General features: G+C 42.3%; 1 protein-coding gene and 1 long non-coding RNA gene across 2 annotated transcripts in view; both read right to left on the reverse strand.

The window, feature by feature from the left end:
• Positions 1 to 19,502, reverse strand: part of GALNTL6 (polypeptide N-acetylgalactosaminyltransferase like 6) — an 834,312-nt gene extending 814,810 nt beyond the window's left edge. The window contains exons 1-2 of the mRNA XM_067551729.1: positions 19,399 to 19,502; positions 18,398 to 18,703 (exon numbers count right to left, since the gene is read on the reverse strand). Coding sequence (XP_067407830.1) covers positions 18,398 to 18,550 — 153 coding nt within the window. The 5' untranslated portion in view covers positions 18,551 to 18,703; positions 19,399 to 19,502. The remainder of the gene's footprint in view (positions 1 to 18,397; positions 18,704 to 19,398) is intronic.
• Positions 19,503 to 23,326: 3,824 nt separating this feature from the next.
• LOC137155589 (uncharacterized) lies at positions 23,327 to 24,458 on the reverse strand. The gene is made up of 2 exons (XR_010920558.1): positions 24,321 to 24,458; positions 23,327 to 23,830 (listed from the first exon to the last, which is right to left on the reverse strand). It is a non-coding gene; the product is annotated as an uncharacterized lncRNA (long non-coding RNA).
• Positions 24,459 to 24,694: the final 236 nt, after the last annotated feature.

Genomic DNA, 24,694 nt, shown 5'->3' on the forward strand with positions numbered 1-24,694 from the left:
TCCTTAGTAATGAGGGTTAATGTGAAGGGTCTCTGAGGAAATGATTCGATAGTTCCATTTCCTACAGAAAATCAAGATCATCAGAGACCTGAAGTGTTCATTAATAGCCAAGATTCACAAAAGCATAGTGAAAAATCCATGATGGCCTCCAAGGTAAATCAACGTATAGGGCTACCATTGCAAAAGGAGATGTGTATAAACAATCCGTGGAGAAGCAGGCAACAAAACACATTCTACTTCCATGATGTTACACAGAGACCCATTGGCAAAGAGTCACCTTGTTCTTTGTAAACAGCTCTCACTTCAGACCTGACAAATCCATTACACCAACACATCTCTTTGTAGGGTATTTAACCATAAAGGATATCACGTACAGTGTTTCTAAAGAATGCTCATAACTTGTCAATGGATGGGTAATATTTAAGAAATGATGTATTTATATTGAAAACATGCTTTATGGACTTGGAATAGAAATTGGTCTCCAGAAGGTAATATGTTCAGGTGATGACCCATTCAAACAAGAGAGAACTGTTACTCCTCCCTAATCCATTAGTGAGGTAACGCAAGGCTCAACTGAACAGCCTTGCTGCCTCCCAAAACTATCAATAGAAAACCATCAGAGGCACGACCAAACAATGAAAATCTCTTAGAGGTGAAAAAGGAGCCCTGGCTGTGAATAGAAACAAAAGACTGTGTTCAGTGTAACAGAGCATAGGAAAAGACACTCTGAATCCATTCACTGAGGAAAACCCCTGGCTGCGGGGGGCAGAGGGGTGTTCTTTCATTAATGTTCTGCATCGCAGTTCTTGAGAAACCAGCCAGCTCTGTAACAGACTGAATTTGGGTGGCGGGGAGAAGTCAGGGGGTGAAAAAAATCTACTTTATTGGATAGGAAAGTTAACTATTGATAAGTGTAGACCTAGATTTAATTATTTTGTTTTGTATTGCAAACACTTGTTTCCACTACTCTCTCTTGTTTCTAGTTAAATATTCTGTTTTAAATCAACCTACCTTTGTTTGATTGTTAAGTGCTCACCTGAGTGCTATATGGCTTACAGGAGGCGTGGTTTAAGGTAAAACTGATTAATGCACCTTTGGGTTCATAGGATCTGGAATTTCTGTGAGTAGCCAATGTCAGGATTGGATATTGCAGGGGAACAATTCAAGAGGGCTCAGGCATTGTTAACCTGCAAGGCAAAGTCAGGGCTGGCATAGCCCAGAGGAGAGCAGTGGAATGGCTAAAAGGTTGGCGGTGTTAGTGAGCTGACACCCAGCTACCACAGGAAAGACTCTTCCTCACTGGAAGTAGGAAGGTAACAAGATGGCTCACAGTCCTGGGTATCCCAAGAACCATCACACACAGATAAAGTAACACTGCAGAATTCCAGAAATAGAAGATAGCATTTTTGATGTTACCAACATTAGTTTGCAAGTTCTTTGAGGGCAGGAACAATATTTTTCCTATGCATTTGTCCACTGTGCTAGACATACCTTTCCAGCTTTCAACCTTTCTAGACTACTGTACCCCTTTGAGGAGTCTTATTTGTCTTGTGTACCCCAAGTTTCCCCTCACTTAAAATCTACTTGCTTACAAAAATCAGACATAAAATACAAAAAAGGAACGGCACGCTATTACTGAAAATGTCCTTACTTTCTCATTTTTACCATAGAATTATAAAATAAATTGATTGGAATATAAATTTTGTACTTACATTTCAGTTTACAGTATATACAGCAGTATAAACAGGTCATTGTCTGTATGAAATTTTAGTTTGTACTGACTTTGCCAGTACTTTTTATGTAACCTGTCATAAAACAAGGCAAATATCTAGATGAGTTGATGTACTCTGCGAACCCCCAGGTACATGTACCCCTCATTGAGAACAACTGGTCTAGCATAATGGGACTTGATTCTTGTTGGGCCTTTGGGCTCTCAATACCATAATAAATGAGAATAGCTCAGATAAGTATTTCCACCGTGTCCATTCTAGTGGATCATACAAAGTTGGGGGGAAAAAAAGGAGAACTTCAACATACAGTCTCATTTCATTTTCAATTCAATGAGACTTTATTAGTATGAATAGCTATGCAAGTGTTGACAGAGTGGAAGAAAACAACAGGCCCATCAGGTATCTTTCCAAAGGCAGGTATGACGCACCCAGGATAGGACTCATACTCTGTTTGGGGTCTTGCCCCCCACTTCCATTTGTCATTGTTGACCATTGCTGATCTGGTGGGAGGTTATGTAGCAGTGTGACACCTCGGTCATCTCTCTCCGCCAGGACCAAACAGTTTCTCCTCATCACTTTTGGATCAGATGTCCAGATCATTTGAGGAAATATTTGCCTCACTTACTCATATTTGGAACAGAAAGTGTCTATCCTTCTCATTCTGTCCTCTGTCACATTGGCCGTGCAATCACATCTCTCTTGATTTAGACTGTTCTTTGTGCATCCTCATTTCTACCTCTGGTTTTGCATGTTTCATTGTAGTGACGTACTCTACAGGTCTGATAACTCTGTGCAAGGATCTGTAGCAAGCCAGCTTGTCGCTATTTATGTTTATCCCTCCCAATGACTTATCTATTGGTGGCTAAGGTGCTGGTCAGCATTTTGAGCATCTTTCAGTTTTGATTGTTCTGCTGGTCAAGAATTTGGATTTGTTGATCCCGGAGAGTGATGATAAATGGCTGGATTGTATTTTCATTTGGATATAGCTTTTGATCCTCTAGTGCTTTGTGGTGAAGGGAGTGTTTACTGCTTTGATTGAGGTGACACCAGAGGCTGAATATTCTTTTCTGTATGTTGATTAGCACGGGGCATCAGCCAGTTCTGCTCTGCAACTGTTGTAGCTGTAGTTCCTGTACACATGGAGTGTTTGCAGAACTGCAGATGTCGGGTTTCTATTGGGGTTTTATCCCAGCTAATGTAATCAACTGTTCGAGTTAGATCCAGATTTCACTCTCATAAAGTAAAATGGCATGGATTATGCTGATGACTGTTTTGGCAGTAGTTTTATTGGGGGCTTTACCTGTTTATGGGCTGTCTCCACCAAAAGGAAGCTTCTAAAGCTTTTTTCTTGTAGTGCTTTGATAGACCAAGAAGGAAAAAAAGATTTGACCATTGTAGGATGGAGCTTCTTGACATATTTGGAGAAAATTCCCTACCAATTAATAACTCTTGGCAAAACGTGTTTAACAGTTTCAATTATTTTTCCAGGATGCCCTTACTGTTATTGGGAAATCTAATCTATCTATCTATTATGCTGAACAAACTAATTCTGTATGCAATACAAGTTAACAAAGCTATTCAATATTTTGCTGTGATGCTTTCACACATCAATTTTGGGGAGTTTCAGATAATTCTTGTAACTATACCAACTCCTTTTTACATCACTCTCCTTGTGCTTTGATACCATTATTTTAATAGAGCATTCTTTACTTTATTTAATGTCAAATGTTCTGGATTTACATTTTTATACCGTGTTATAATTGCAAAATTTGATCAGCAATTTGACTGTCCCTTTAGTTTATATTGAAGCATTCTGGATAAACAACATCCATTGAAGCTTGTCTTTGATATGTACACAAAATGAATGACAACTTAAAATGTGGTCGTTTATCAGAGACTGAAAGATAACAATATACTTCTTGTTGTGTAGCATTAATGTGTGTTCTTCATGCATGCTCCATGCTAATGTGTAACAATCACTTCTTAGAAAGGCAATCTAAAAGGTTCCAAGATTCAACAAACCAAATATAATAATTTTCCACAGCACTCAAATGAGAAATCCAAATAATAATTTATACATTGGAATATGTTTCTTTTGAGAGAGAGAGAGAGAGAGAGAGAGAGAGAGGTATGCTGTGACATTAAATAGGAGAGATCTTTCCCCATTATATGATCAGTGTGTGTGCTTAACCTTTCATGGAATCTTTATAAAGTGACATAAAAATGGTTAATAAATTAAGTGTGTTAGGCTGTGATAAAGTTCTGCTCTGCGCTGAAAAACAGTGCAGAGTACCTGAGTCACTGCTGGAGCCCCAGGGGAAAAAAAAAAAAATCTTCCAAGGCATACATGCTGTAAGAGATCAGGTGCAGTTTGCACACACCTCTCTGGCTGTCTAGCTTTCCTAGCTAACCCATGCAGTAGTGAGAATTTTTCAGGAGAGGGTGGCAAGACTGTGTAAATCGTAGAGCTCTTCTGTGCAAGAAACAAAAGCTTTTTGGGGTGCCAGTCCTGCTCTGTGGAACAAATGCTCCCAGGAGCTAAGTACCATAACAAACCTTCCAGTTACGTAGTGCACTTTGACCTTGCCTTCTTTAATATAAACACAACATAGCCGTGTACACACACACACACACACACCAGTGCTTAATTTGAGCTGGGGCTGAGCTCCAGCACTTCTAGGCTTGGCAGTTCATAGCCCCAGCACCACTGGGCTCCCAACCAGCAGCTGTCACTCTCCAGACACCCAGCTCTGAAGGCAGTGCCACTGCAAGCAGCAGTGCAGAAGTAAGGGTGACAACACACCATACCACACCATCCTTACTTCTGCATTGCTGCTGGTGGCGGCGGTGCTGCCTTCAGAGCTGGGCACCTAGCCAACAGCCGTCACTCTCAGGCCATCCTCCTTGAGGCCTGGCCCCTGTTTCATTACAAATTAAGCACACACACGCACGCACTGAACCAAAACCAAACACTGAATGCACAATCTTCTCCTTAGGGAAGAGGATGAGAGAACCACACACGAGACATGTTAGTCACCACCTAGTAAAAGGTGTTGAGATACTCCAGTGATAAGAACAGTGTAAAAACATATTTAAGAACAGAATACCCTCATCTCATCCATCCCACCCCTTCCTGGGAGATTAGCACTGTTGGTAAGGATACCATTGTGCAGCATCTGCATGCCCCAGCCACACTTTCATTAGACCTCCAAGCAGGTACACAAGGAGCTAGGGAAAAAGCAAGAAGCATTTCAATCTTGTGTAACCAGTCAGGGCCCATCACAATCTGGCTATAAGGTTAAATTACACATGCTATCATTAATTACCTGTTTTCATACTCTTATTTCTCAAAACAAACTCCTATAATGCTCTTTTGCAGGTTGGGGGAGGAAGAATGGGTCACAAAAGACTGATTAACCCATTTTTTTGTTTTAAACAGAGATGTGAGACATATATTCAAGATTTACTTAAAATGACTACCTAAGTCAAGCTACTAAGTCCATATTTAGGCACTAAATAAGAGGCCTGATTTTCAAAAGCACCCAGCATTAATACTGGTGTCCTGGCCAAATTCCAGCTCAGATATTTATAGTCTGTCAAGCTACTAAGTCCATATTTAGGCACTAAATAAGAGGCCTACCAGATATTTATAGTCTGTCTACCTAAATCCCCACTGTAGTTTCCTGTTCTGTCCTAAACTCTTGTGCAGTGTTGATGTAGGTTGTTAAACAGTCACTGTGTTTTAGCCCAGAACTGGCTGTTTTTAGTAGTGGGTGAAGTAATGTGTGAACTGTATGGGGTAGATTCTCTTGTCCACTAAGACCCATTTGCACTGCCTAAGCAGTAGGAACAGGCCTTAAATTCAGCCAAAGATGGCTAGTGGGGAAGGCCCCCTATGTATATGAAAGGCCTACTGGTATAAATTTGTTAGTGGTAGCTCTACCATCCTGTATGAGAGCTATCCATTTCTTCCCAATGTCAGAGACATTCCTGAAATAGGGTGTGCGAAAGAGGGGAACGGGAGGGGGCACTGCAGAAGAAAGTTCTACTATGCCCAATCCTCCACTAGTATAAAATCATTGAGGAACCTTACATCAATGGCACCTAACTTGTACTGGGACTAGGTAGCTCTGAATCAGGGAGTTGCAACCAACTCTTGGCAGAGTAGGGAATCAGGGTCCACATATTTTGTATATTGGTTCAAGTTTATAGACCGTTTGGAATACTTCAGTAGGAAAGGTGTTATGTCAGTGTAAGTTCATATCTCATAGAGAACCTGTCTGCACAGTTTTCTTTATACTTCTCTTTCACACATTCCAATCATAGAGGGTTTGGCAGCTGGCATGAGTGTCGAGTCAGGTATTCGTCATTGGAGAAATCAGGAGGACAGGTCAGTGGTTGAGCAACTAGAAGTGAGTAAGTTTGGAGACCCTTGTCTAATCCATTAATTTAGTATTTTTAGTCAACAAAAGTAAGACAAAAACTCAATTTAAAATTCTATTTATGCCACATTAGAGAACTTCTGAATGAGAAAGGCAGGCAATTCTCAATTAAATTATTTCTACAGTAAGTTTTCCACCTGCCTCCTCCTGCATGGCATAGCTACAACATCTGTTGAGCAAGCTTCCTCCTCCCCTTCAGAATAATACTCTAAGTAATGCTTGAAAAGCTGTTCAAGTTTCCTCAGGGGAGAACGGTCACTATGGAGGAGAGAATGGCCTAACTATTTTGAAGAAGGTTCCACACTCCATCACCCAGCAGTGGAACCTTCTCCAAAAATGGAAGCACAGGATCCTGTACAACATGTCTAGCAAGCCATAAATCATAAGAGACTTGGGCTTTCCTGTACACCATACACTCTGAGGAATTGCTAAGAAATTTTCAGATGGGAGCTGGCATAATAGGTTAAGATCATGTCAACCAAAGACAAGGGAAGGAGTTTACTGGACTGGTCCCAAACCCCCCACCTTTCTATTCATTTTGAGGGAAGGACAAAGATTTATGCTGTAGTTTATTTTAATCAGCCTAGTCTGCTCCACCTGGCTGGCTGAGGGAGAAGTAGGGTAGGTGTGGGAATTTTAATTGAGAATTTCCCAAGTTGCTTTGTGTTTAAATTATCAGCCTTTGAATTAACGTATTTATTTAGCTGAGGTTACTCCTGCTTTGAGCAGGGGGTTGGACTAGATGACCTCCTGAGGTCCCTTCCAACTCTATGATTCTATTTCTGCATGTGTTTTACCTTGTTTAATGTGACCATTCGCATGTGCTTCTCACCTGGGCCCCAATCCAGCAAAGCATTTAAGCATGTGCTTAACTTTATGAACATGGAGTCATATCACTGAAGTCAATGGCACTGCTCACATGCCTAAGTGTTTTGCTCGATCAGGGCCATAATGTAGCTGTTTTTTTAATACAGCTGAGCTGTTCTTTTTCTAACTTGTGTCCTGATCCTGTGCGGTGCTCCATATGGACAGACACCTGGGCCCACAAGCTCACTGACTTCAATAGGTCTCTTTACCGGTACAGGGGTCCACCTGCTCTAACTGACGTGCACGATCAGGGCCTTGGATTCTTCACATGGAAAATTATTTGGATTATTCTGAGATTTTCTTTCCCCCTAGAAAAGTGGCAAGAATTAATCAGTCTAAAATAGACAGGGGAAAATGTTAACAGGAGCTGTATAACAGACATACATATAATTAAAGGACTGAAGTTTAAAAATAGAAAAGAGTCATTGTGTCTTCCAAATTTTATCCTTTTTGGCAACATCCCTGCAAATTGATAGGTACTAAATTACCCACAGGAGGGCTTCCTCCGGTATACTGAATGCAACAGAAAAAAAAAATTGTTAGTTGCCAAAAGTAATAAAAGTTCTACCATTTTAAAATGAGGCTTTTTAAGACCACACCAAGACAGACAGGCACACAAAAAGTAGACAACACATTTTACTCCTCTAACTACTTATACTGCAGGTGAAATTCACTCATGTACAGACAACCAGCAGGCAGCACTTTACACCATTTAAGCCCTGCATTGTGATGGTCAGACAGACTACGAGTCACTGGATCTGCATTTATACACTTTCAAGGTTGATCTGCATTATCTCTCACTCACTATCAAGATGCTGACTCCTGCCTCCAGTTGGCCCATGATGCCAGTCTTCACCACCCATTTGTTAAATTTTCAAACAAGCATGTTTGTCTTTTCTCCCCTGAAACCTCTAAAGGCTGGGGAGGAGCTCCCCTTAAACATTGGCAAAGCTACCTCATTATCCTGCTTCAAAACTCTCCTTTGCCATGATGCCTACAAAAACCTGACAATGGTTAAGCCACCGGTACACAGAGAACACAGCCTATCATGCTGACCAATATTGTCTCATTGTTTCCTTGTATTTCCCTATTTGTCTCCATCTTTTTTCTCACCTTATACTTAAATTGTAAGCTCTTTGGGGCAGAAACAGTCTTTTTGTTCTGTATTTGTACAGCATCAAGCACAATGACTGGAGGTCCTAGATGCTTTGATACTATAAAAAAATAATAATAATTTGAAGGATGTTCCACACGAAAAAATCTGAAAGTTTTAGATATGCAAATAGCTGAATATTCTATCATGCTTGTGGAGGAAAAATGATTACTTCATTAACAGACAAACAACCTTCTCTTACTAGGCCACAAGGTCATCAAAGAACATTACACGTTACTCCATTCTCTATAGGGTCCTCTGCAGGTCAGCAGATGAAGAAACTGAACATCAACTTGAATTGCCAAGTAATAGTGGAATGTGCTATCCAGCTTCCACTGTACCAGTAATAAAAGGAATATCAGATGGCTCTTTTGATTGAAATATTTGCTATGGGCCATAAAAAAGTAGGTGTAAAGGGGTATTTTCATTCAAATTGTTGATTCCCTGTGAGGCAGGCAAGACTACTTCGTAGAAACTCTGCAAAATGTGCTCCTGTTTTCATGATTTTCCTTGTAGTTTACAATAGTATCTGATACTAGAATATAAACAAGAAAGCCAAGTACAATAGAAAATAGATTTACTGCAAACATTCTGGACATTTGAGGAAGTCCTCAGTAATTTTTCTGCAAGTTTATGGGGGAAAAATCTCCTCCTATTTCTCCAAATTCCCTGTAGATTTGTTTTCCCTGGTTACTGTTGAGCTCACAACAGGAACCACATTTTTCTACACAGCCACTGAATCATCATTCTCTAACCTGGAACTTTACAAAATGCTTTGGGATAAAAAGTAGCTAGGGAAAGGGGAACAAAGACCAATCAACATACAAAGTTGTAGCAATTTAACTAAAGGTATGACATAAAACTGTAACTATGTGTGGTTACTCCTACATTAAGATACAAGATAGAAGCAGAGAGAAAGGACAGTCTAAAAAGGCTGTTTGTGTTGGACTTCAAAGACCCAGATTCAATTCCTTGCTCTACCACAGATGTCCTGTGTCCTTTGGCAAGTCGGTCAGTTTATTCTCAGTTGTCCACCTGTAAAATTGGGATAGTACTATTTCTCTACCTCACAAAGTTGTTGTGAACATAAATACCTTAAGTAATTGTGATGGGAGATCATATAAGTACCATAGATAAATAGATCAGTTTAGCCTGCCCCAAGATAAACTGACACAATCAATTTTAAATCAACATAGATGTGTCCACATAGAAGTTTGAACCAATTGAATTAAACCAGTGCAAGTTTGCACAAGGCATTAGATTTGGGAGAGCTACAGTGTTGCTGATGGAGGAAAAAGCAGGAGCTTGGAGATGTAGGTGACTCCTTTAATGGCCCCTGCCAACCTACTTTCCTTCCCTGTTTCACTCATGAACTAGTGGGAGAATGGAGCAGCCAACGTAACTAAGTAGCTAACTAAAGTACCCACTCATCTCTGATCTTCTCTGGTCTTATGCACAGCAGAACATTGTGGAACACAGGCAGATGCAGCCTTCAGCAGCAGATGCTGGACCCCCAGAGAAGCAAAAAGTTGAAGCACTCTTTCCCATGGACTCCACAATGTGGGGAAGCCAGACAAATTCAGGGGAGGGGGAAGAGGAAAGAGCAAAATAGTGGGAAGGATATGCAAATAATAGGAGGAGGAGAATGATGTGTGAGGCTGGGGGTAGGAATTCAAGACACTAGGGGAAAAGGAAGTTTGAGCAACCAAAAGTAGGGAGACTTGGAGGGGAGAGGATGATTTAAGCAAATTCAGCAAGCTGATAAAAGAGGCTTCTAACAAATCAGAATGAAGAGTTACTTAACTTGTACAGTAACTTAAATTCTTCAAGATGTGTGGTTCCTATCTGTACTCCATTGTGGGTGCACATGTGCTCCACATGCCTGAAACCAGAAGATTTTTGCTTGTAGTGTCTCTTAATCCATGCCTTTGCCCTTCTCCTCCTTGTGCTCCATACAGAGAACATATGGGGCAGTTCAGAACAACCACTTTTCCAGTTCCTTCTCTACTATCAATTTTGCATAAAGGATCCAAAGCATAGAGGAAGGAGGGTGGGTAGGGGAACACAGAGAGGGACCACACATCTCAAAGAACTCCAATTACTTCATGAGGTAAATAACTTCTCCTCCTCCTCCTGATAGTCCCTTTGTGTACTCCACTGTAGATGGCTGACAAGCAGAACTCATTAAGGAGGAGCATACAAAGACCTCTATGGTATTGATGACTGGAGGACTCTTCTGCCAAAAGATGCATTAGCTGCAAAAACTTGCATCATGGTGTTAAGTGTCATGAAGGTATGGACAGAACTCCACATTGCTGCTTTACAGATGTCAGTAAGAGGAACATCTCAAAGTGAGACTACCACAGCAGCCTTGACCCTAGTTGAACATCGAAGCAATTTCCTAAAAAAATTGTTGTTTGGAGGTAGAATGCCAAAACTCAATGGATCAGTTCATTTACCTGTCTAGCTGAGGTGATAGTGACCAGAAAGGTAACCTTCTTAGATAGGTGGGTCAAAGAGCAAGAGGCCAGTGGTTTGAATAGAGGCCTTGTTAATTCTGAGAGGACCAGACTGAAGCCCCATGATGGAATAGGTTTCATTAGGAGAGAAAGGCTCTGCTCAGATCTTTCTGAAAGAAGATGGAGTGGCTGTAAATTAATTAGAGAATGACAGACAAACAGCTGTTGTGTGTACCTAGACAAAGTCTTTAAGGAAAAGAGATATTCTAATATCTATCTATCTATCCTAACATGATGGGGACTTCAGGGTCATCTGGTAATACTAACACCAGACAAAGAACCTTTTCCACTTCTCTGTGGAGCACTTGCTAATGGACTCCTTCCTACTATAGTTAAGGGTACCCTAAACTCTATGCAAACGTTTCCTTTTTAGATTCAACACCCATCCAAATACCAGCCTGTCAGGTGGAGGGATGCAGGATTGAGATACCTGACCTTGCCTCTGTCTTAGGTCAATGAGTCCAGGAAAAAGTTTGGATACTGACGTACAAACATGCAGACATCTGAAAAATATTGGGTAGACAGAATTGTCTGGGCCATCTGGGAACAGTCAGGATGACCAATGCTCCATCTAGTTAGATCTTCCTCAGAACCCAAAGAAAGAGTGGAATAGGCAGAAAGTCCTTTGGTTGGGGACAGCTTATGTATGCCAAGGAGTGAATCTCTTCTGGAGCCATGACCTTGAGCTCCTTTGGAACAGTAGATCATGTATTTTCAGTCCTCTTGAGATGCAGAGAGATCCCAGGGTAGAACCCCCTCTCCCCTCCCTCCACCGCCCACTGGGAAAATGTCTGCAGTATGGAATCATGTAGTTCCCAGTCATGGTCCTTGGAGAACCATCTACTGAGACTGCCTACCAGTGTGTTGTGTATCCCTGGGAGGCGCATTGCCAACAGAGTGATCTGGTAGCGAAAACACCAGTTCCAAAAATTGACAGCTTCCATATGTAGATCTCACTCCCCCTTGTTTGTTGATGTAGAACACTATAATCATGATGTCTGACATCACTTGACTATAAAAGGTATGTATGAATGACAGAAATGGCTTGCAAGTTTCACAGACTGCACACAGTTTGTGTGCATCTGGGACTCTTGGGAAGTCCATGTCCTTGTTTTGTATGCTTAGCTATATAAGAACCCCACCCTACCAAGAAGGCATCTGTGATTAATGTCTTTTCAGGTAGGGAGCCTTGTTCTCCCACTGGGCTAGAGGAGCTTACACTGTGTGAGGAAACTGATGGCAGCTTGTCCTTACTGTATCTTCTCGGCACATATGCTGTTCGAAGCCGATCATGGAGGCAACAAAAGCAAAGTTTCATGAGGGTGTCACACAAGTGCAGGAAGCTATGTGACCTAGAAGAAGATGACTGAGTGGACAGATGATTCTGGGCTCAGCTGAAGACGAGTGACAAGTTCTTGATCAATTGGAATCTGTCCTGAGGAAGGTATGTATTGGCACAGATAAAGTCCAGTGTTGCCCCCCCATAAACACTACAGTCAGTTTATAGTCTAAAAAGCACTTTTGTATGCACAAAATTTTATGCAGATTCCCATTGAACTCAGAAGATTGACCAAAAGGTGAGGTTTCTGTCAGTGCCTCCTGATGAGAAAGCCCCCTTAGTAACCAGTCATCAGAAATGAGCTGCCACAACTGAAAGTACTTTTGTAAATACCCTTAGCATGGTTGCAGGGCTGAAGGGAAGCATCTGTATTGATAGTGGTTTAGATGTACAGTGAATCTCAGGAATCCTCCGTGGGAGGAGTGGGTGTCTATATGGAAGTAGGCATCCTTCATATTGAGAGCTGTGAACAGTAGTATTTGTTCAGTGAGGGAATTACTGAAAATAGAATGATTATCCTGAACCTTTAGATTCCTGTGTCTTTAGATACAGTCAGAGCTGTCTAAGATCCAAGAGGAGTTTCCATCTTACCTTCTTTTTGAGGATGAGGAAATATTGAGTAAAATCCCTTTCCCCAATACTGTAACATTACTGCCTCTATGGCTCACAGATAAAGCAGAGCATCTACTTCTTGACTGCACATCCTTTTGTGAGAGGGGTCCCCGAAGAGGGACAGGGAAAGGAATTCCATAGTGTATCCTGTATGAATGATGTCAAGAACCCATTTGTTCTGCCAAGCTTGGAAGAAGAGAGACTAATGGCCACCAAAATTGGGTATTAGAAGCTTGGGCAGGTGTACATGGTATCTGGAATGGCTCACAGTTCTCAGAAATCCTGTCAAAAAAGTGTTTCTTAGCAGCAGAATGGGGTTGGAAGAAGGGGAAACATATTTGCTCTACTGCACCTTCTGTCGTTTCTTTGATGGTTCACAACCCCTTTAATGATAAAGGGTTGGAGTGCCAGTCATTGCTTATATGGTTGTGGCCTTGGTGCTGGAGTGTAGATCCCTAGTGACTAGAGGGTTGCCTTTGAGTATTTCAATAAATGTAACAAATCAGTTGTCTTCCCACTGAACAGATTGTTCTCGTCACAAAGCAAATCCTCCATGGTAGGTTGGACTTCCCTGGGAAATTCTGAGGACTGAAGCCACAAAACTCTACTTAGAACAATAGTTGTTGACATCAAAACAGGAGGCTGTGTCTGCTGCATTGACTGAAGCTTATCCCCAATATGAACACTGGGTGGGGGGGAAAATGGTGGTTTAGGTGGTCCCCAAGGCATAGGTCCCACACCATTGGTCCCAACCATTGAGAGCCAGGAGACTGGTATTCTGACTCTCATGAGTGCCTATACTTCCTATACCAAGGCACAGAGCCTCACCCGACTTTGATAGCATCGAAAAAAGGAAGTAATCTTCTGGAAAGCGGATCTGGAGGAGGATTTCTTTCATCTTTTAGGAGAGTTTTCTATCCTCCTGATGTCCGTGTGCTAAAGGGTCTTTAGGTCTACTTTCCTCGGTCCTGGCATCTCAATGCCTCCACCTGCTGTCTGACTTCGGTCAAACCGGGGCCTCATCGCACAATCCATAAAATATCTTCAAAGTCTACACTCAGGGGCTTGTCAAGTTCTGATGTGGAAGGCTCAGCAAATGCTGCACTCTGAGAGGATGTGAGTTTCCTTAGGTTAGTAAGAGGCACAGCGTTGCTGACAGAGATGGCCTGGAGAGGAGACACCGTTCTTGAATCCCAGGCATTCAGGTTACCCAGTTCATAAGAGGGGAGAAGGCAAGGGGGCACCCAAGTCCTAAACTTATCCAAATTAAGTGCTAAGAAATATCTAAAACTATCTAAAAGTAGCAAAGAAACTTTTTACAATTATTTACAGTTAAAAGTAGAAGAAAGTATCAAATGCTGCAGATTCTGAGTGGTTCTATCTCAGACCATAGGCAGAAGAAAGGTACTGGGGAGTCAATCGGTCTCGGTTCAGAGCAGTAGGAGTAGAAGGGTGCAGGCATGGACCAGTGGACATTACTAACAAAAATCTTCCAGTCTCAGGCACATGGAGAGCATGTGCATTTACAGTGGAATACAGAGACCATCACTTGAAGGTGGGGTTTTACTTTACTATGCTCCTCTTCTCCATCCCACCTCTCCCTTGGAAAAAACCTCACAATAATATTCGCCACCCTCCTATTTTTGGGATACCTTGACTATGTAAGGTATAAGAGGAAATTCTATCCATTGAATCATTTTTCCTACATTAAAGAATAGTTGTATAGAATAAACATAGATAAAACTTCATTACAGTTGCATAAAACAATGTTACAAAGATACCATCCAAATTAACTAGCACTGTATTAGGACTATATCATACTGGCTATAGGAATAAGCAACTGCAATAAGAGGAAAGGAGAAGTGAAATTAAGAGGGTGAATCAGAGTAATTTAATATCCCAACAAGTGCCAAGAAGAAATCAGACAAGACACTTAAAATTATGCATATGAATATTTCAGTGATGAACAATACAAAAGGAAGGAAAAAAATGACTTACAATAAATAAAGACAACTGTAAAAACTGTAAACAGAACTCAAATACACCTATGATGTGTTAAGAAATTAACAAGCCCATTAAAAAAAAAAAAAGACAGTAAAATATTCTATGAAATGTATCTTGTTTCCGTAGTATAACAAGGAGTCTGATTCACAGAGAATAAAAGAGAAAATCATATTATTTTAGAGATTTATATTTAGTGTTTCTGAACTGCCATTTAATTGTTAAACAGGATTTTTAGGGGGAGTTTAATATTTTTCCTTTTTCCAACCCTTGGTCGGTGCCACTGTACCTCTGGAGTCTCTGTTTAAATACTTGCAATGATAAAAACAAGTTGAGCAATTTTCAGCAAAGTGATAAAGCTACCAAAAATGTAAGTAATCACCTCAGAAAAATATGACAGACCAGAGAAATAAAACTGTATGAAACACTCAAGGGCTTAGTACTGCATATAAAATTAACGCACAATGACTAAAATGATGATATACTCTTTCAGTGTTGCCAGGATCGTATTTCCAATCTGATTTTGCACTTCCCCTCTCATAAGAAGGAGCTTCTGTGCTTAGCAATAGCTATGCAAGACTTCCGTGAATCAAGACTTCCACAATGTGATCTGATTTAGTTTAAATTAAGGGTGGCCGACTGAAATTCTAATTATTATTATTATTAGGAACTGTAAAATCATCATTTCACTGTAATGTAGTCTAACAACTCAGGTATATAAATACCATAGATTTTCCCCACATGCAACCATACCACACAGCAGGGCCACTTTCCTATATATTAATAAAAACAGACACCTCATTTAACCATGTGGCCCATTTTGAGTAGCTTTCTTGCCTGCTGCTGTCATGATGTCAATGTTTCAGTCAGCACACTATCATTCCTTGCATCCTATTCTGAAACTAGCAGACTCATGTAGTAATAATGGTTGACAGAACTTTCATTCAGCAATTAAGTTGGAGGATGTCTGCTTTAAAAATTCATTGGCAAATTTTTATACAGCATATAGAGTCAAAATGCCATAAAACCACACCATACCCTCCAATGAAGAATAGCTGATGCTTATTCCATATAATAATGTTAGCCTAATTGTAACAAAGTACAGCAAGATATCAGCTCTATCGCTAATAGTGGCAATGTCAAAATATACTATAAAAACGATGGACATGTGTTTGAGTCATGACAGCAATAGTCACTCCTGATTCAGCCAATTTCTGGTCTATTACTCCAAGGTCATAACTCCCTCTTCTTTCCCCCTGACCCCAATCATATCTATGTTGTATAGTAACAATACACTTATCTGCCATACAGTCTAATTTTTCAAGCTATACATGCTTTCTCTGACATCACAACTAAAATAAATCACAGCTAACTTTTGCATATCCTACTTAATTAGGCTTAAAATTAACTTGCAGCATTCATACTTATTGTTCATCAGTTTAGAATGTTAAAGGCTGTAAGAAGTATAGCTTCACAAATAATTATACAAAGAGAATAACTGTTCAATAGAAAAAATGGTTCAGCAAATTGTTGACATTGTTTTACTAATACTCTCCCCTGAGATTACATTACAATCTTCCTATGACTTTTCTTTTTTGCTTTATATTTTAAGTATTTAAGTTCTTTGGTTCAAAACTATTAGCATTCAAATCTTGTGTTTCTTTTGTGCACCTTTGTCTATAATACATCACACATTAAATCATGACATCAAGTGGAGGAGTTAAATGTACAGAAGTAACATTACTCATCCCCACATCAACTTGCTGTTCTCATTCACTATGGCAGATGAACCTCACTTTTGAGGGTGATATTGAACTGGAGGCAATTGAACAGATCCAAGTAGTTTTCTAAAGTTGAAGTCAGGGCTGAAAGTTTCATTGCAATGCTTTATTGTTTTTGCCATTAGCTTCCCGCAGTCACATTGCTGGTCAATTAGCATTAGAAATAAAACTTAAGATTTTAGCAACTGTAAAATTGAGTATTAGTAAGACTCATTAGCTCTTCACATGTTCCACCTCAGAGGTTTAGAGTTCATCCTTGCAGTCTGTGTGTTTGTTTTTTTAAATTGTTTCCTTTCTGTTGCTTATACATGTTACTCTACTCAGGCTGTAATCTTTAAAACTAGACATTTTCTCATATTTCTAGCTATGATTCTTTAGAAAAACGGTTTGTGTGTGTCAGTCATTGAAAAGGGGATTTCACATAGGACACCATACCTTCCTTAAATCACCAGCTGAAGAAAAAACTACAAGAAAAATCTAAATGTACAATCTCTTCAAACTACTGATAGCCACCAATCAATATTTTGGACTTTCTTTAGAAAAAAATAATTTCTATCCCCTATATTCCAAGATCCAGTGTATTTAAAAAACCTGTAACAATGAAAGATACTCAAAATAGAACTGACATTAACTTCCTATTATTATAAAGTAGTATCTTCATTTAGAGCATTTTACAACTATACTTAACAGGTATGGTAATGTGAAGAGCAAACTCCAGTAGCAGCAAAACTGTTTGATTGTTATTAATATATGCCATTGTTTAACTGAACAGGATGACTTAAATACATTCAATATGCAGAAAATGTAGGCTATATATAGGTAATGACCCTTGAAATTAAGAATATTAATATACTAAGATTATACATGATGTTGTCTAACAAACTCACAACAAGGCTGTGGAAGTAGTAAATGAGCTAAAAGATCAAACAACACTTTTTTTAAAACTAACCAGCCTTAAAATATACCACAGATTACACAGTAGAAAAATAACAGTGTTTTGCAAAAGAAATAAGTGATTATGGAATTTAGCAGCAGCAACGATTTAAAATGTTGCATTAAAACAATTCAATATATTTAATTTAACAAAAGTCAATTAATAAACCTAAAGCAATATATAAACCTAACGAGTTGAATAATTTTAAGAAAAAACAGGTGAAAGCAACTGCTGTGAATAATAACTGATGATTGAAGGAACTGTAAATTTGAAATATTTAAGTGCCTATTATGACATCAAACACACAGCCTTATCTCTGTATACATTATCTTTAGTTGTATCAGGCCATATTAACAACATTCAGTGAAAGGAGAAGACTAACAGTTACTTTAAACTTCTAGTAGAAAAAAGGGAAGCAGTTCTTAGCAGGAAAAGAGTAACTGGAAATTAATTTGATTGTATGATGAGCTATTTTTTTTTTATAGACACTAATGTATTTCCTTTTAGGATGCATCTCAGATTGCATAATGGCTAGATTAAAGTTCTGATGATTGCACTTTTTGTTTGTCCTAGTGAATATTACAGACTTCGGGGGGCAAGTTCAGCACTGATACGGCCACTGGAGTGTGCCTGTCTACATCAGCATGAGACTCTAGTCCCAGATCTTTATAATTACACAGTCAGATTTTGTAACTATTCATGCAAACGTTTCCCCTGAGAAACTTAAATCCATAGATTAATTTGCCTTCTACAACTTCCTTGCTTAAGTTTGCTTCTATAACCATGCTTTCCTGTTCTCTACTTCATATTATATTTACCATTGGGATATCAAAGAGTCTTCAAGCTTTTAAATATCATTTGGCATTCAAAGCAATCTCAAGTTAAAAATGACACATGACCATGGTTAAGTGCAAACTAGCTTTTTATAGCAGCCACGGATCAAGCTAAATGATACTTTTAATTCTTAATGGTTGGTTACTTAGCAAACACAACTATATTTGCCCCCACCTCTCACTCACCTGCTGCTCTCCTGGCTCTGGGGATTTCACCAGATGTTTATCCTTGTATAAAGACCAGAGACCAATATTAGGCAGGAAAATTAAAGCCACCATGAACAACAAGGTCATTTGCAGAAATCTCTTCTGTTTTCTCTTCATGGCAAATGGCAGCATATGGAGAAAAAGAGGAGCTATTCCTCGCGCTCAGGACCAATTTCCTTTCCCCTCTCTCTCCCCGAGTCACCCCCAGACTGAGAGGCGGTGAGAAGAAACTTTTGTTACAAGCCTCGCCGCCAATCCACACAGTTCACAGGGGGAGTGTGTAACCTGCGGAACAAACGCAAACACAGGTTTACTTAATTCCACCACAATTGCGACTGAAAACATCGCCCATCGGCTGAGACTTTCCCGAGGCAACTGTGAAGCACACCGATCCCCGCAAATACAAAACAAGAGAGTACAGATGAGCGGCGGATAGACTGATCAGAAGTTACCGAGACATCGATACAAATGGTTTGTGGGAAGTAGTAGGGGCTACTCGCGGTTAAAGCAAGCGATCCCTCAACCCCACTGATCACGGGGGGGTGGCTGCCAGGGAGCAAGCCCTTCCTCTGCAAGATGAAATGTAACCTCTGCCTCTAGCAAGAGGAGCCCATCTCCCCCCACCAGCCTCTTCCCACCTCGGAGAAAACCAGGAGCGACAGGGAGCAACTCGAGCTGGGAGGCTGGAAGGAGGGAACAGGAACTCCCGTTTGAAAGGCGAGCTCTAAACTCCTGGCCACAGACACACACTTACTGCCTCCGTCTCCCCTCCGCTCGAGTCTCAACTGCATCAAGTGCACTTCCTGACAGAGTCCTTGCAGGATACCGCTGACATCATGACGAGCCTGGGCTGAGACTTACCCTCCCTCCTCCCTTTGGGGCAGCGTTCTCTTATCGCCAAGGACGCTCCCCGCCGCTCAGTCTCTCTCTCTCCTCCCCTCTCAGACAATATGTTCGCGCTCTTAGGCTGGTCATGTTACCATTCTTCTCCTGGAGCCGATCCGGTGGAGAAGAGAGAGAAAAACACCACGAAGCTCCCCAGTTTATTCAACACAAAATGCGCAAAGAGGCAAAGCCCTAAATGTGCAGGAGGGACTGGCAAGAGGATAATCAAGAGGGATGAACAACTCCTTCCCTCGCCGCCGCCGCCGCCTCCTCGCCTCCCTCTCTGCTGGCTTTCAGCTGAGAGAGGTTAGTGGGTGTACAACATGTGCAGGGAGCTAAGCGGGGGGAGGGGAAAGCTCGCCCCGCTCCTCTTTAAACAAAGCAGGAGGCGGTACCGGCTAAAGCCACGGATCTCTGCGCTCCATTCCTCCCGGACTCTGTCCACCTCGCCCTCACCTCATCTCAGCAGCTCCGGGCCCCGGAGAAGGGGCTGCCAAGGGGCAGGAGTAGCGATTGTTGCCTGGGCTCTTTCTCTTCGTCTCCTTCTTCATGATGAGTTCACTGGGAGCAGCTGCTGCAAGCTGCCTTCGTCGGAGAGGAGCCCAGAGGAGGGAGGGTGGGTGGCAGCGTGGGGGTTACTTGGCACAGAAAGCTGCTCTTCCAGGAGCTGTCAGTGGGAGCAATTCCCCAGCCGCTCGAGGCAGGTAAAGCGTCGAGCTCCCGCCTAGTCCCTCCCGCTGCGGTCCCCATCTGCTCCGGCCGGGCCTGGTGCTTCTTGTCTCCCCAGGCTGGCAGCAAGGGGCCCGGCCGGGCGGCTCCCGTGCAGCCCCTGACCGGAGCGGAGCAGCTGCTGCGGGCGGTGGATGTTGGCTAGCCGCCTCCGGCCCCTGCTCGGGCTGGTCTAGAAGGAGAATTGCGGAGCCTCCCGGCGCAGCAGCCCGAGCATTTGCATAGCGTTAGCTGCCGAGCCGCGCCGCCCTGGGGGGCTGGGGAACGCAGCCCATCGCCGAGCTCTGCGCCCTCGGCCGCGGCGGGGGGCGCCCAGGGGGGCCGCAATGGGCCGTCTCCAGGGAGCTGGGCTGGGCCCGCAGCCCGAACCCCCTGGGCCACACTGCTCCCTGCGTGCCCGCAGCGGGGTTAGTCGGGGCCCCTGGGGCAGCGGGGAGACGCCTGAGGATGGCACCGCAGCCTTGGGATCTCAGGCGCCGCGCTCCAGGAATGAAGGGGCCCACTTCAGTCCTGGTGTAAACGCATGGAGCGGGCTGTGGCCTGGTCCCAGGCGTGGGCTTCAATGTCAACCCCCCCCCAACCTCCCTCTTCTCGAATTGCGCCTCCCTCAGAATGAACCGTACCCCCCGGTGTTAGTCCCCTTCCCAGAGTATCTCTGCCTAGCCAGCCTCGTTAGCCAGAGGGGCCCCTATCTGGGGGAGACCCTGTGCTTGGAGTAGGTTGTCCTGTGTGTATAGTGATGCCCCTCACCCAAAAGATCAGCTAAACTGCTTTGCCAGCCTTTGAAATACTACCAAACCTTCACTTGAGCCAAACATTCTTGGGTTCAAGTTCTGCTTAGGAAGGAATGGGGGACAGGAGGGTAGAGACTTGATCCAGGGCTCCCTGTATAGAGCATAGAATCATAGAGTGGAAAGGGACCTCAGGAGGTCATCTAGTCCCAACCCCCTGCTCAAAGCAGGACTAACCTCAGCTAAATAATCCCAGCCAGGGCTTTGTCAAGCCGCAGCTTAAAAACCTCTAAAGATGGAGACTCCACCACCTCCCTAGGTAACCCATTCCAGTGCTTCACCACCCTCCTAGTGAAAAACTTTTTCCTAATGTCCAACCTAGACCTCCCCCACTGCAACTTGACACCATTGCTCCTTGTTCTGTCATCTACTACCACTGAGAACAGCCTAGCTCCATCCTCCCTGCAACCCCCTTTCTGGTAGTTAAAGGCTGCTATCAAATCTCCCCTCAGTCTTCTCTTCTGCAGACTAATCTTCTCTTCTGCATACAGTGTGCCAGGCAGTGTCCCTTGCTGTTCTGTTAGAAATTCCTTCCCTGAGGGCAGGAGAGTGGGCAAGGGGATGCTTACATTTAAACTACATGAAAAGAGTTGCAATCGCTTCCTCCCCAAAAAAGACGTTTATAATTTCAAGCACCAGGAGTTTGCTTGAGTGTGCATAGGGTGAATGCTGGCTTACAAGGTATGCTTGACAGATGCACAATCTGTATCTTCCTCTGTAATGAGCACTAACTCAGTCATGTATTAAAAAGGTCACCAAGTCGGTTGTTGCTCATTATTTCTATTAGCCACTGAAATATTGACAGGGTTCTTTGGAGTCTGTAGAGTACAGGAGCTATCCTTCAGCGAAACCCTATGCATAAATTCTGAAAAGTGTGAGGTAGTATGAAATACATAGTAGAACATTTGTGCCTGCTTGTTCTGGGCATTTTAACTTGCTGAAGATCTTCACTGGTTGGAGTAACACAGAAATACAGAAACAGTGCACAGAAGTAGGGCAGATGCAATTGGAAAGGGTCTAGGTTGTGATTACTTGACAAAGAGGGTGCAGGGATCTTAAAAGGATAATTCCCTTCACTCTGCCTATACTTGTTTCCCTTCCCCCCAACCCCCTCCCTGGGGCTAGGAGTGGTTCCATGTACCCTGTCTCTCCTCCAGCTTCTGGAGAAGCAATCCCTAGCTGTTTCCTTCCTTGAAGGTGATGCTGTGTCACTTGTGCCATGGAATTGCCCCCTGCAGAAAATATAGATTCCAAGACTAGATCAGCTTATCTGCTGTAGAATACAGACTATACATATCCCCAAATTAATTCCTAAGGCATATTTTATAAAATCCAGTGTTTATTTTAAAAAGTGGCAGTGATGGAGAAATCACCAAACCATTGAAACAATTTGACCCTCACTTTAAATTGTACCTGAATTTGTCTAGCTTCAGCTTCCACTCATTGGCTCATGTCATACCTTTCTTTCTCTGCTAGATTCAAGAGCTCATTATCAAATATGTTTCCCTGGACCTACTTAAACTGTCATCAAGTCACTCCTTACTCTTCTCTTTGTTAAACTAACTAGAGGGAGCTCCTTGAGAATGTCACTGTACAACATGTTTTCTAATCCTGTAATCTTTCTTGGAGCCCTCTCTGTAATATTTCTTCAACCCTCTAATTGTGGACAGCAGCACTGGACACAGTATTCCAGGAGCGGTCACACCAGTGACAAATAGGAGTAAAATAACTTCTCTGCTCCTATGTGAGATTCCCGTTTATGCAATCAAATGATTAACTTTCTTGATCACAGCAATGGACTGCAACCTCATGGTTCAGCTGTTTATCTACCACAATCCCCAAACTGTTTTTAGAGTCACCCATCCTCTGATGGTCTACATTCTTTGTTCTTAGATATATATTTAGCCATATTAAAATGGTTATTTGCTTGGGGCCAGTTTTCTCTGCAATCCAGCTGTATTAATGAGTTGCCCTCTTCATTATTTATTACTTCCCCAATTTTATCATCTGATAAAAATGTTAAATAGGGTAGGGGTAACAACCAATCCCTCTATGACCCCTCTTAAAACACCAAGTTGATCATTCCCCCTTTAAAATTCCATTTTGAGACCTAACAGTTAAACATTTGATCCATTTAGTGTGTACCATGTTAATTCTATATCTTTCTAGTTTTTTAATCATAGTGTTGTGCAATACTCACTCAAATGTCTTACTAGTGTGATTGTAATATACATACTTCTGTAAGTATCAACCAAACTTTTACTTTCATCCAAAAAATTAACATTTCACTGGATCTATTTTCCATAAACCTATTTTGAGTGGCATTCATTTTATTACCCTCCTCTTAATTATTTATCTCCTATCAGCTTTTCCATTATCTTGTCAGGGATCAATATCAGACTGCCAGGCCTATAATTTGCCAGGTTATCCTCTCTAACATTTTTAAATATTGGCACACCATTAGCTTTCTTCCAGTGTTCTTGAACTTCCCTGGTGTCTAAAACTGTGCATAAGGCAACTCAGGCCCAAAATGGAAGTCAAGTGCAAGAAGCCTTGTGGGGCACCTGAGCCCAACCAGGGGAAGCCCATCAAACCCCATGTATTTTCTGGACCCCTCTCCCCCCGAGAAGCTGAGCCTAGAGAGCAAGTGGTAATGTCTTTGAACATCTACAGTGACCTTTCAGATGTTTGGAAGACCACCCCCACCAACTTTTTCCCACCCAAATCTGCTCCCTTAGATGTTGGTTCTGTATCACTCTTCTTCCTTTCAACCATGGTGGTCTGAAGTTTCCATCCTATAGGGATACAGGACAGTGTGTCTAGCAGCTATAGTGGCGCCATACATTTGTGCTTATGGCAGCATATATTGATCCTCTTGATCATGACTTTACCAACATGTTTAGTCAATCTGTAAACAGTACTGAGCAGCACTGCTTTGATGGTGGCTTTCTCTCAGGGTAGCCACTTTCCAGGGGATATATTCTGAGGCAGGAGTCAAATGCTGCAGCTGTGAAATCACAGAAGATATGGTACTCAGTAATAAGGCATATTATAGCTTACTAAAAGGAACTTGCTGTAGATCATGAAGTCTGTGGAGTTATGATTAACTTAGCAATGTAAAATTGTAATTAAGTGTAGGGCATCAGGCTATCCCTCCCTGTCCATCTGGGAGGGAGGCCACCCTCCCTCACTACAGTGCTTCTATGGTTGCACATACTCAAAGGGGGAAATTCGTGTTCGGGCAAGAGTCCTGGTTGGGCAAGGCAAGCAAGCAGTCAGTCTCTAGATCTCTAAGGCTTCACAAGCCAGGCTGAGACAACTACTCCAGGGGTGATGTGGAAAGGGGAGAGAGGAACACAGGCCCTCCCAGCTCCACCACATCCCAGCCCAGGGCCCTGTCAGTGGCAAAGTGTTCCACCACTGGGTTAGCAGGACTCCAGCTGCAGGCCACAATCCAACCAGACAGTCATCTAGTTCCCCTTCCTTCCCTAAAGTACCTGGGTTTCAGTGCTGCCTTCAGTCTTCTAGGAGTAGATGGCCAGGGGTACCCCCCAGAGGCTTTCAGCATCATGAGCAGCAGACAGTTCCAGCAGCAACTCAGTGGTTGGAGTTGGGAAGATATCCTTCCCCTCCAGCAGCTCCCTCCAAAGTGAATTGGATGGCTCACCTTTTATATTTCCTGTCCCACTCCCTCTGCTTCTGGTGGGGTGGGCAAGCTTGTTCTGGCTCCACCCACCATTGCTCAGGCCATCTCTCCCTCTCCATCAATGAGGGAGGCTACAGCCCCTAGGGCCACAAAGTTAATGGAAATGGAGTGAACAGTGATTGCAGTATCTAACCCAGGTGATAAAGTCACTAGAAAGTGAAATGA

The sequence above is a fragment of the Emydura macquarii genome, unplaced genomic scaffold (assembly GCF_026122565.2).
Source record: "Emydura macquarii macquarii isolate MOO-44397 ecotype Brisbane River unplaced genomic scaffold, CSIRO-AGI_Emac_v2 contig_1363, whole genome shotgun sequence".
NCBI classification, from domain to species: Eukaryota; Metazoa; Chordata; order Testudines; family Chelidae; genus Emydura; species Emydura macquarii.